Source organism: Antennarius striatus, chromosome 14, assembly GCF_040054535.1.
Source record: "Antennarius striatus isolate MH-2024 chromosome 14, ASM4005453v1, whole genome shotgun sequence".
Taxonomy (NCBI): domain Eukaryota; kingdom Metazoa; phylum Chordata; class Actinopteri; order Lophiiformes; family Antennariidae; genus Antennarius; species Antennarius striatus.
In genome coordinates this window covers 331,697-344,196 of record NC_090789.1, presented here as the reverse complement: position 1 = coordinate 344,196, position 12,500 = coordinate 331,697, and the positions used below count along the sequence as shown (strand labels likewise).

The 12,500-nt window shown below is 46.9% G+C and overlaps 1 protein-coding gene across 1 annotated transcript in view; it reads left to right on the top strand.

The window, feature by feature from the left end:
• Nucleotides 1-2,551: 2,551 nt before the first annotated feature.
• The window catches only part of LOC137607179 (gamma-enolase), a 12,612-nt gene continuing 2,663 nt past the window's right edge, over nt 2,552-12,500 (top strand). The window contains exons 1-8 of the mRNA XM_068332741.1: nt 2,552-2,619; nt 5,197-5,282; nt 5,373-5,468; nt 5,923-5,981; nt 9,734-9,803; nt 10,036-10,169; nt 12,182-12,273; nt 12,374-12,500. The exon at nt 12,374-12,500 is cut by the window's right edge and continues 4 nt beyond it. Coding sequence (XP_068188842.1) covers nt 5,198-5,282; nt 5,373-5,468; nt 5,923-5,981; nt 9,734-9,803; nt 10,036-10,169; nt 12,182-12,273; nt 12,374-12,500 — 663 coding nt within the window. The 5' untranslated portion in view covers nt 2,552-2,619; nt 5,197. The remainder of the gene's footprint in view (nt 2,620-5,196; nt 5,283-5,372; nt 5,469-5,922; nt 5,982-9,733; nt 9,804-10,035; nt 10,170-12,181; nt 12,274-12,373) is intronic.

Genomic DNA, 12,500 nt, shown 5'->3' with positions numbered 1-12,500 from the left:
AGATAGATAGATAGATAGATAGATAGATAGATAGATAGATAGATAGATAGATAGATAGATAGATAGATAGATAGATACTGTATTAATCCCGGGGGAAATTGCATATATCCACTGCTCAGGCATTACATAACAAATAATACTGGATAAACACCAGGAGAAAAAGAAACACTGACATCACAGGACATACCACAAGACATACACTACACTAACAGACACATGCAGCACTAACAGGACTTATATACTAAACTATAACTAAAATATAAACACTATAAAATTTAAAAAATATTACAGTATAAAAATATAAACAGTATAAAATTAAATTTAAATTAAATTAAATTAAATCAAATCAATAATGGTGCACTTTCCCTGGAAAGATCTGAAATCACCCACTGCTATTGACGAGGATCAGCTGTGGGACATCTCTACTTTCACCTACACCTCTGTCCTGTGCTGTTGGACATATTCAAAGTTTTCAATCGTCACCATTATTGATCTTACTGTTACAAACTTAAAACACGCACAACCTTTTACTCTGCATGTGAGGGCGTGAGGTTTTACTCCTTTCTCTATTGTAAAGTACCAATCAATATTGATTTATCAATAAATACAATGTGGATTTAATCGAAAAAATTTAATTGATGTTTCCCTGAATGCTAACGGTTGGATGTTTCCCTGAATGCTAACGGTTGGATGGAGCTCGGGGGTCGTGCATCATTAAAGCTATTGGATGAGTTTAAGCTCCTCCCCCTCCTCATCTGAATCAGACCAGTAGCTGCTAGCTAACGCCGTTAGCGCAGCATCCTTTTTGTGCCTGACCTTACTTCCTGAACGTGACCTGCTGGTTGAGGTGGTGGAGTGGCTCCGCCCCTTGCTTGTGGGTAGTCCTGACCACTTGCTCAACCGGCCAATCAGGAGTGGAGTTCACGTGTTAGCCGCCCTGCAGTCAGAGGTGTCCGGCGTCCACAGACCGTCACTCAGCGCCAACAGAGGGTCTCTGTGGCGCCGTCCATCAGCTGGACGTCCCATGACCGTCAGACACTCAGCTGTTGCTATGGTTACGCTGTTACATCACTGGTTGTCATTGGGTGACTGGTTCTACTGGTTAGTCTATGAGCCTGTGACGTCATTACACCTTATAAACTGCAAACACGTTATGACGCGTTCATCACCGCTGTGAGCGGTTATAAACACTCCGACCATCTCAAACCTGACGTGAACCTGAACGCACCTCAGCCCGTACCGGAAGTCAAACGTCCGGACTGCATTTGAAGGCAACAGCAGCCGGTTAGCTAACGCTAGCTGGACGGGCGGGAGCTGCGTGAACCCCCCCGCAGTGAAATGTGAACCGAACACAAACACGAAGCACCTGAAGGCAACACGACCCGGTTCGAAGCTAAGCTAACGGCTAACAGCTGTCGTTTAGCGGCTAGCCGCTAGCAGGCTAACGCCACAGCTGACCCCGCCCCTCTGAGACGTACTGGTGTTGTTCTGTCCCCCCCCCCATAAGAGCCAGCAGAACGTAAAGATCCCCCCCCCCGCCTACCTCCCCCCGGCGGCGTCGTGAGACGTTCAAGTCAATCCGGAAACTCCGCTCGTCCTCAGGGGAGAACGTAGACATGAGACGTTCAGGGTCATCACGACAAATCCTAGACAGGGTTTCAGCAGGTGTGTGTGTGTGTGTGTGTGTGTGTGTGTGTGTGTGTGTGTGTGTGTGTGTGTGTGTGTGTGTGTGTGTGTGTGTGTGTGTGTGTGTGTGTGTGTGTGTGTGTGTGTGTGTGTGTGTGTGTGTGTGTGTGTGTGTGTGTGTGTGTGTGTGTGTGTGTGTAAAATTATCAAGAAACACTTTAATTCCCTTTTTTTCCCGCTGGCCCTGAACGTGGCTCGAAGCGGCTGGACCAATGGAGCTCAGACAGAATCGGATGTCCGTCCCTCGTCTTCCTCAGCGGGGCCAACAGGCGTGACGGACGGAAACACGAAGAACAGGAAACAGGAAGCGTGACCGGAGGGTGTCCAGAAGCTAGCATGGAGCTAACCCGCCCCATTAGTGAAGCTAGCTGATAGCACATGGTGGGCGGAGTCAGCGTCAGGGCAGAGTCAGCGTTGGGGTGGAGCCGTTAGGGTGCAGTCAGTTTAAGGGCGGAGTCAGAGTCAGGGCGGAGTCAGTGTGATACTGATCTAGTTTTTTGCACCGTTGTGCCTGAAGGTCAAAAGGTCGTTTCCCCACGACCCAGACCCAAACTCCTGAGGCCCCTCCCATCGCTATCAGTCCAGTATTGATTCTGTTTCCTGATTAAATCAATAATCAATAAAACATGAGAGTGTGACATGAAGCATGGGTCCAGCCGGTACCGGGAGCGGTGTGCCCCCCCCTCACAGGACAGTGTGTCCGTTACGTAACGGTCCAGAAATGGAGTGAACCCCACGGCCGTCCTCCCCTCGCCCCCGCTGGGCCGCTGCACCCCGTCCTTATCCCGTCACCCACCCCCATCCTCTCTAATTACCCCTCCCCTTCCTGTGAGTCATCTCCCCTCCCCCTCCGTCACACCCCCCTCCCTCCTCCCCTCTCCCTCTGCCTCTCCAGTCGTCTCTCCGCCGCCGTGGAAGGAAGAACACACACAGGTAACGGCAGGAAGCCTCGTGGGGGGGGGGCAGCAGTAGGATGATGGAGGATGTAGCAGGATGCTGTAGGATATAGCAGGATGCTGTAGGATGTAGCAGGATGATGTAGGATGTAGCAGGATGCTGTAGGATGTAGCAGGATGTAGCAGGATGCTGTAGGATGTAGCAGGATGCTGTAGGATGTAGCAGGATGTAGCAGGATGCTGTAGGATGTAGCATGATGATGTAGGATGTAGCAGGATGCTGTAGGATGTAGCAGGATGTAGCAGGATGCTGTAGGATGTAGCAGGATGCTGTAGGATGTAGCAGGATGTAGCAGGATGTAGCAGGATGCTGTAGGATGTAGCAGGATGCTGTAGGATGTAGCAGGATGTAGCAGGATGTAGCAGGATGTAGCAGGATGTAGCAGGATGCTGTAGGATGTAGCAGGATGCTGTAGGATGTAGCAGGATGCTGTAGGATGTAGCAGGATGCTGTAGGATGTAGCAGGATGTAGCAGGATGCTGTAGGATGTAGCAGGATATAGCAGGATGCTGTAGGATGTAGCAGGATGCTGTAGGATGTAGCAGGATGCTGTAGGATGTAGCAGGATGTAGCAGGATGCTGTAGGATGTAGCAGGATGATGTAGGATGTAGCAGGATGCTGTAGGATGTAGCAGGATGTAGCAGGATGCTGTAGGATGTAGCAGGATGCTGTAGGATGTAGCAGGATGTAGCAGGATGCTGTAGGATGTAGCATGATGATGTAGGATGTAGCAGGATGCTGTAGGATGTAGCAGGATGTAGCAGGATGCTGTAGGATGTAGCAGGATGCTGTAGGATGTAGCAGGATGTAGCAGGATGTAGCAGGATGTAGCAGGATGCTGTAGGATGTAGCAGGATGCTGTAGGATGTAGCAGGATGAAGCAGGATGCTGTAGGATGCTATAGGATGTAGCAGGATGCTGTAGGATGTAGCAGGATGCTGTAGGATGTAGCAGGATGTAGCAGGATGCTGTAGGATGTAGCAGGATGCTGTAGGATATAGCAGGATGTAGCAGGATGTAGCAGGATGTAGCAGGATGCTGTAGGATGTAGCAGGATGCTGTAGGATGTAGCAGGATGAAGCAGGATGCTGTAGGATGCTATAGGATGTAGCAGGATGCTGTAGGATGTAGCAGGATGCTGTAGGATGTAGCAGGATGCTGTAGGATGCTGTAGGATGTAGCAGGATGCTGTAGGATGTAGCAAGATGCTGTAGGATGCTGTAGGATGTAGCAGGATGCTGTAGGATGTAGCAGGATGCTGTAGGATGCTGTAGGATTTTGTTTTCTGTATTTTCTGATTCCCTGCTCTCCCAGAGCATCCTGGGAGAGCAGGTGTTCCTGATTCCCTCCCTCCTCTGACGGAGCCTTTTGTCGTCGTCGTCCCCCCCTCATTTCCTGGCCCCCCCTTTATCCATTTGCACACTTTTATTTTGAAACTCTTCCCTTCCTGTCTCTCTTCCTCCATTCCATCACCTCCATCTATAATCAATAAACCATGCTAGCGGTGTGTCTAGCCCCCCCCCGGTCTGTCTCCCTGTTAGGTAAGGGTTAATGATTCAGTGACTCCTCCCTCAGCACTCATTGGCTTCTGTGCCCCAAAGGCTCATGGGTAATTAAAGTCACGGCAGAGACTGAGCTGACATCCGTCCCTGAAGACAAGCTAAAGCTAAATTTAATTTGAGCCCCCCCCAAGGAGGTGATGATGTCACAATGTGAGGGTGATGATGTCATGATCTGGTCCATCCACCATCTGTCTCGTTCCGTCCTTCCCTCCTCCTAGAAGCCCCCCCATGCACAGACCATGATGCACCATCCTCCCGTCCTGTCCTTGTGTGCCCCCCCCCTCCCCTCCTGTTTCTCCAGCGCTGCTGTTTGTTTCTGCTGAGCTCTGCAGTCTCTGCTAGGTGTGCCCCCCCCTCTGCTGAAGAGATTACGTAACCCCCCCCCCCCGTCAGAGTGGGGAGGGGGTCAGGGCAGGAGGAGGAGTCAGACTAGGGGGAGGAGTCAGAGCAGTCACTGGAATTTAGTTTTAATTATAATTATTTCTAAAATAATTTGGTCTACAGAGATGTTGATAATTGATGAATAAAGGTTGTTTAACTATTGATTATTGTTTATTGATTGTGGTGATTGATTATTATTATTACAGGCGTTCTGGAGTCATTAACGGTTCTCCAGCAGATGAAACCAGTCTGTGGCTAGAGACTGCTGGGTTAGAGACAGTGGCACGTGTGTGTGTGTGTGTGTGTGTGTGTGTGTGTGTATGTTTGTATGTGTGTGTGTGTGTGTGTGTGTGTGTGTGTGTGTGTGTGTGTGTGTGTGTGTGTGTGTGTGTGTGTGTGTGTGTGTGTGTGTGTTGTGTGTGTGTGTGTGTGTGTGTGTGTGTGTGTGTGTGTGTGTGTGTGTTTGTATGTGTGTGTGTGTGTGTGTGTGTGTATGTGTGTGTGTGTGTGTGTGTGTGTGTGTGTGTGTGTGTGTGTGTGTGTGTGTTTGTGTGTGTGTGTGATGTTGAACCTTCCATCAGTAAACAGGAAGTCTTCTTCTGTCTCCAGGATGTCGGTTGTCAGCGTCGTTGCCAGGGAGATCCTGGACTCCCGGGGGAACCCCACTGTGGAAGTGGATCTCTGCACAGAGAAAGGTACCCCCCCATCCCCCCGACCTGCTAGCAAACGGGAACCAATCCGGTCTGGCCCACTGGGACTGACCCCGCCTCTGTCCCGCCCCTCAGGTGTGTTCAGAGCCGCCGTTCCCAGCGGGGCGTCCACCGGGATCTACGAGGCACTGGAGCTCCGGGACGGAGACCAGAGTCGCTACAAGGGCAAAGGTACGCCCCCACGCGGCTAGCGCACAGCACGCTAAAGGCTAGCACCACACTGCTAGCACACTGTACGCTAAATGCTAGCACCACACTGCTAGCAAACATCACGCTAGAGGCTAGCACCACGCTACCAGACAACATGAAGCTAAATGCTAGCAAAGCATTTTCCTTTTAATTCAAAGCATTTGTTGGTTTGTCCCCACACACCAGTAAACACCAGTAAACACTAGTAAACACTAGTATACACCAGTAAACACCAGTAAACACTAGTATACACCAGTAAACACCAGTAAACACTAGTATACACCAGTAAACACCAGTAAACACTAGTATACACCAGTAAACACCAGTAAACACTAGTATACACCAGTAAACACCAGTAAACTAGAGTAAACAATAGTCTGCTATTGACCCCGCCCCCTGTGAGGCTGTGATGTCATCTGATTGGTTCTTCTTCCAGGGGTTCTGAAGGCGGTCGGACACGTCAACAACACGCTGGGGCCTGCGCTGGTGGCTTCTGTAAGTTCCTGTGTGTGTGATGAGTGTGTGTGATGAGTGTGTGTGATGAGTGTGTGTGATGAGTGTGTGTGATGAGTGTGTGTGATCAGTGTGTGTGATCAGTGTGTGTGATCAGTGTGTGTGATGAGTGTGTGTGATGAGTGTGTGTGATGAGTGTGTGTGATGAGTGTGTGTGATGAGTGTCTGTGATTAGTGTGTGTGATGAGTGTGTGTGTGATGAGTGTGTGTGATGAGTGTGTGTGATGAGTGTGTGTGATGAGTGTGTGTGATCAGTGTGTGTGATGAGTGTGTGTGATCAGTGTGTGTGATGAGTGTGTGTGATGAGTGTGTGTGATGAGTGTGTGTGATGAGTGTGTGTGATGAGTGTGTGTGATCAGTGTGTGTGATCAGTGTGTGTGATCAGTGTGTGTGATGAGTGTGTGTGATGAGTGTGTGTGATGAGTGTGTGTGATGAGTGTGTGTGATGAGTGTCTGTGATTAGTGTGTGTGATGAGTGTGTGTGTGATGAGTGTGTGTGATGAGTGTGTGTGATGAGTGTGTGTGATGAGTGTGTGTGATCAGTGTGTGTGATGAGTGTGTGTGATCAGTGTGTGTGATGAGTGTGTGTGATGAGTGTGTGTGATGAGTGTGTGTGATGAGTGTGTGTGATGAGTGTGTGTGATGAGTGTGTGTGATGAGTGTGTGTGATCAGTGTGTGTGAACAGTGTGTGTGATCAGTGTGTGTGATCAGTGTGTGTGATCAGTGTGTGTGATGGGTGTGTGTGATCAGTGTGTGTGATGAGTGTGTGTGATGAGTGTGTGTGTGATGAGTGTGTGTGTGATGAGTGTGTGTGATGAGTGTGTGTGATGAGTGTGTGTGATGAGTGTGTGTGATCAGTGTGTGTGATGAGTGTGTGTGATGAGTGTGTGTGATGAGTGTGTGTGATGAGTGTGTGTGATGAGTGTGTGTGATGAGTGTGTGTGATGAGTGTGTGTGATGAGTGTGTGTGATGAGTGTGTGTGATCAGTGTGTGTGAACAGTGTGTGTGATCAGTGTGTGTGATCAGTGTGTGTGATCAGTGTGTGTGATGGGTGTGTGTGATGAGTGTCTGTGATCAGTGTGTGTGATGAGTGTGTGTGTGATGAGTGTGTGTGTGATGAGTGTGTGTGTGATGAGTGTGTGTGTGATGAGTGTGTGTGATGAGTGTCTGTGATTAGTGTGTGTGATGAGTGTGTGTGTGATGAGTGTGTGTGATGAGTGTGTGTGTGATGAGTGTGTGTGTGATGAGTGTGTGTGATGAGTGTGTGTGATGAGTGTGTGTGATGAGTGTGTGTGTGATCAGTGTGTGTGATGAGTGTGTGTGATGAGTGTGTGTGTGATGAGTGTGTGTGTGATCAGTGTGTGTGATGAGTGTGTGTGATCAGTGTGTGTGATGAGTGTGTGTGTGATGAGTGTGTGTGTGATCAGTGTGTGTGTGATCAGTGTGTGTGATGAGTGTGTGTGATCAGTGTGTGTGATGAGTGTGTGTGATGAGTGTCTGTGATTAGTGTGTGTGATGAGTGTGTGTGATCAGTGTGTGTGATCAGTGTGTGTGATGAGTGTCTGTGATTAGTGTGTGTGATGAGTGTGTGTGTGATGAGTGTGTGTGATCAGTGTGTGTGATGAGTGTGTGTGATGAGTGTGTGTGTGATCAGTGTGTGTGTGATCAGTGTGTGTGATGAGTGTGTGTGATCAGTGTGTGTGATGAGTGTGTGTGATGAGTGTCTGTGATTAGTGTGTGTGATGAGTGTGTGTGATCAGTGTGTGTGATGAGTGTCTGTGATTAGTGTGTGTGATGAGTGTGTGTGTGATGAGTGTGTTTGATGAGTGTGTGTGATCATTGTGTGTGATGAGTGTGTGTGATGAGTGTGTGTGTGATGAGTGTGTGTGTGATGAGTGTGTTTGATGAGTGTGTGATCATTGTGTGTGATGAGTGTGTGTGATGAGTATGTGTGATGAGTGTGTGTGTGATCATTGTGTGTGATGAGTGTGTGTGATCAGTGTGTGTGTGATCAGTGTGTGTGATGAGTGTGTGTGATGAGTGTGTGTGTGATCAGTGTGTGTGATGAGTGTCTGTGATTAGTGTGTGTGATGAGTGTGTGTGTGATGAGTGTGTGTGTGATCAGTGTGTGTGATGAGTGTGTGTGATCAGTGTGTGTGATGAGTGTGTGTGATGAGTGTCTGTGATTAGTGTGTGTGATGAGTGTGTGTGATCAGTGTGTGTGATCAGTGTGTGTGATGAGTGTCTGTGATTAGTGTGTGTGATGAGTGTGTGTGTGATGAGTGTGTTTGATGAGTGTGTGTGATCATTGTGTGTGATGAGTGTGTGTGTGATGAGTGTGTGTGTGATCAGTGTGTGTGATGAGTGTGTGTGATCAGTGTGTGTGATGAGTGTGTGTGTGATGAGTGTGTGTGTGATCAGTGTGTGTGTGATCAGTGTGTGTGATGAGTGTGTGTGATCAGTGTGTGTGATGAGTGTGTGTGATGAGTGTCTGTGATTAGTGTGTGTGATGAGTGTGTGTGATCAGTGTGTGTGATCAGTGTGTGTGATGAGTGTCTGTGATTAGTGTGTGTGATGAGTGTGTGTGATCAGTGTGTGTGATGAGTGTGTGTGATCAGTGTGTGTGATGAGTGTGTGTGTGATGAGTGTGTGTGTGATCAGTGTGTGTGATGAGTGTGTGTGATGAGTGTGTGTGTGATCAGTGTGTGTGTGATCAGTGTGTGTGATGAGTGTGTGTGATCAGTGTGTGTGATGAGTGTGTGTGATGAGTGTCTGTGATTAGTGTGTGTGATGAGTGTGTGTGATCAGTGTGTGTGATGAGTGTCTGTGATTAGTGTGTGTGATGAGTGTGTGTGTGATGAGTGTGTTTGATGAGTGTGTGTGATCATTGTGTGTGATGAGTGTGTGTGATGAGTGTGTGTGTGATGAGTGTGTGTGTGATGAGTGTGTTTGATGAGTGTGTGTGATCATTGTGTGTGATGAGTGTGTGTGATGAGTGTGTGTGATGAGTGTGTGTGTGATCATTGTGTGTGATGAGTGTGTGTGATCAGTGTGTGTGTGATCGGTGTGTGTGATGAGTGTGTGTGATGAGTGTGTGTGTGATCAGTGTGTGTGATGAGTGTCTGTGATTAGTGTGTGTGATGAGTGTGTGTGTGATGAGTGTGTGTGTGATCAGTGTGTGTGATGAGTGTGTGTGATCAGTGTGTGTGATGAGTGTGTGTGATGAGTGTCTGTGATTAGTGTGTGTGATTAGTGTGTGTGATGAGTGTGTGTGATCAGTGTGTGTGATCAGTGTGTGTGATGAGTGTCTGTGATTAGTGTGTGTGATGAGTGTGTGTGATGAGTGTGTGTGATGAGTGTGTGTGTGATGAGTGTGTGTGTGATGAGTGTGTTTGATGAGTGTGTGTGATCATTGTGTGTGATGAGTGTGTTTGATGAGTGTGTGTGATCATTGTGTGTGATGAGTGTGTGTGATGAGTGTGTGTGTGATCAGTGTGTGTGATGAGTGTGTGTGATGAGTGTGTGTGTGATGAGTGTGTGTGTGATGAGTGTGTTTGATGAGTGTGTGTGATCATTGTGTGTGATGAGTGTGTGTGATCAGTGTGTGTGTGATCAGTGTGTGTGATGAGTGTGTGTGATGAGTGTGTGTGTGATCAGTGTGTGTGATGAGTGTCTGTGATTAGTGTGTGTGATGAGTGAGTGTGTGTGTGTGTGTGTGTGTGTGTCCTGCAGGGCATCAGTGTGGTGGAGCAGGAGCAGCTAGACAACATGATGATACAGATGGACGGCACCGAAAACAAATGTGAGCGCTAATGACTCAGCACGTTGTGATGACTCAGCACATTGTGATGACTCAGCACGTTGTGATGACTCAGCACAATGTGATGACTCAGCACATTGTGATGACTCAGCACATTGTGATGACTCAGCACGTTGTGATGACTCAGCACGTTGTGACTCGACACAGGGTCTTGAATGAGGGTCTTGTGTGTGAGCCAGAAGCTGGACCAATCAAACGATGTCTTGTCACACAGCTCAGTTTGGAGCCAACGCCATCCTGGGCGTGTCCCTCGCCATCTGTAAGGCGGGGGCAGCGGAGAAGGACGTCCCCCTGTACCGCCACATCGCCGACCTGGCAGGAAACACCGAGCTGGTGCTGCCGGTTCCTGTAAGATCACTATAGGTCCCATTATAGACACGATAGATCACTATAGGTCACATTATAGACACGATAGATCACTATAGGTCACATTATAGACACGATAGATCACTATAGGTCCCATTATAGACACGATAGATCACTATAGGTCACATTATAGACACGATAGATCACTATAGGTCACATTATAGACACGATAGATCACTATAGGTCCCATTATAGACACGATAGATCACTATAGGTCCCATTATAGACACGATAGATCACTATAGGTCCCATTATAGACACGATAGATCACTATAGGTCACATTATAGACACGATAGATCACTATAGGTCACATTATAGACACGATAGATCACTATAGGTCCCATTATAGACACGATAGATCACTATAGGTCACATTATAGACACGATAGATCACTATAGGTCACATTATAGACACGATAGATCACTATAGGTCACATTATAGACACGATAGATCACTATAGGTCCCATTATAGACCACGATAGATCACTATAGGTCACATTATAGACACGATAGATCACTATAGGTCACATTATAGACACGATAGATCACTATAGGTCCCATTATAGACACGATAGATCACTATAGGTCACATTATAGACACGATAGATCACTATAGGTCCCATTATAGACACGATAGATCACTATAGGTCACATTATAGACACGATAGATCACTATAGGTCCCATTATAGACACGATAGATCACTATAGGTCACATTATAGACACGATAGATCACTATAGGTCCCATTATAGACACGATAGATCACTATAGGTCACATTATAGACACGATAGATCACTATAGGTCCCATTATAGACACGATAGATCACTATAGGTCACATTATAGACACGATAGATCACTATAGGTCACATTATAGACACGATAGATCACTATAGGTCCCATTATAGACACGATAGATCACTATAGGTCCCATTATAGACACGATAGATCACTATAGGTCCCATTATAGACACGATAGATCACTATAGGTCACATTATAGACACGATAGATCACTATAGGTCACATTATAGACACGATAGATCACTATAGGTCCCATTATAGACACGATAGATCACTATAGGTCACATTATAGACACGATAGATCACTATAGGTCCCATTATAGACACGATAGATCACTATAGGTCACATTATAGACACGATAGATCACTATAGGTCCCATTATAGACCACGATAGATCACTATAGGTCACATTATAGACACGATAGATCACTATAGGTCACATTATAGACACGATAGATCACTATAGGTCCCATTATAGACACGATAGATCACTATAGGTCACATTATAGACACGATAGATCACTATAGGTCCCATTATAGACACGATAGATCACTATAGGTCACATTATAGACACGATAGATCACTATAGGTCCCATTATAGACACGATAGATCACTATAGGTCCCATTATAGACACGATAGATCACTATAGGTCACATTATAGACACGATAGATCACTATAGGTCACATTATAGACCACGATAGATCACTATAGGTCACATTATAGACACGATAGATCACTATAGGTCCCATTATAGACACGATAGATCACTATAGGTCACATTATAGACACGATAGATCACTATAGGTCACATTATAGACACGATAGATCACTATAGGTCCCATTATAGACACGATAGATCACTATAGGTCACATTATAGATCACAATAGATCACTATAGGTCACATTATAGATCACAATAGATCACTATAGGTCACATTATAGATCACAATAGATCACTTCAGATCACTATAGATCACAAGAAATTATTACAGATCACAATACATCACTAATATATCAATATAAATCACCATAGATCATTATAGATCACAAGAGAACACTCTATAGTTCAAAGTATAGATCACACAAGTAATCACTATAGATCCGTGGTGTGATCTATAGATCACACTATAGATCACTATAGATCACTGTATAGATCAGACACACACACACTAACGTGTCCCCCCAGGCCTTTAACGTGATCAACGGGGGCTCCCATGCGGGGAACAAGCTGGCGATGCAGGAGTTCATGGTTCTTCCAGTCGGAGCCGAATCGTTCAAGTGAGACGATTTAACCCTTCATGAACCGCTGAGTCTGACCCCCCCCCCCCGTTCTGTACCTCCTGCTGACGACCCCCTCTCCTTTCCGCCCCACTCCCAGGGAGGCGTTGAGGATAGGGGCGGAGCTCTACCACACGCTGAAGGGCGTGATCCAGGAGAAGTACGGCCAGGACGCCACCAACGTGGGGGACGAGGGGGGGTTCGCCCCCAACATCCTGGAGAACAGC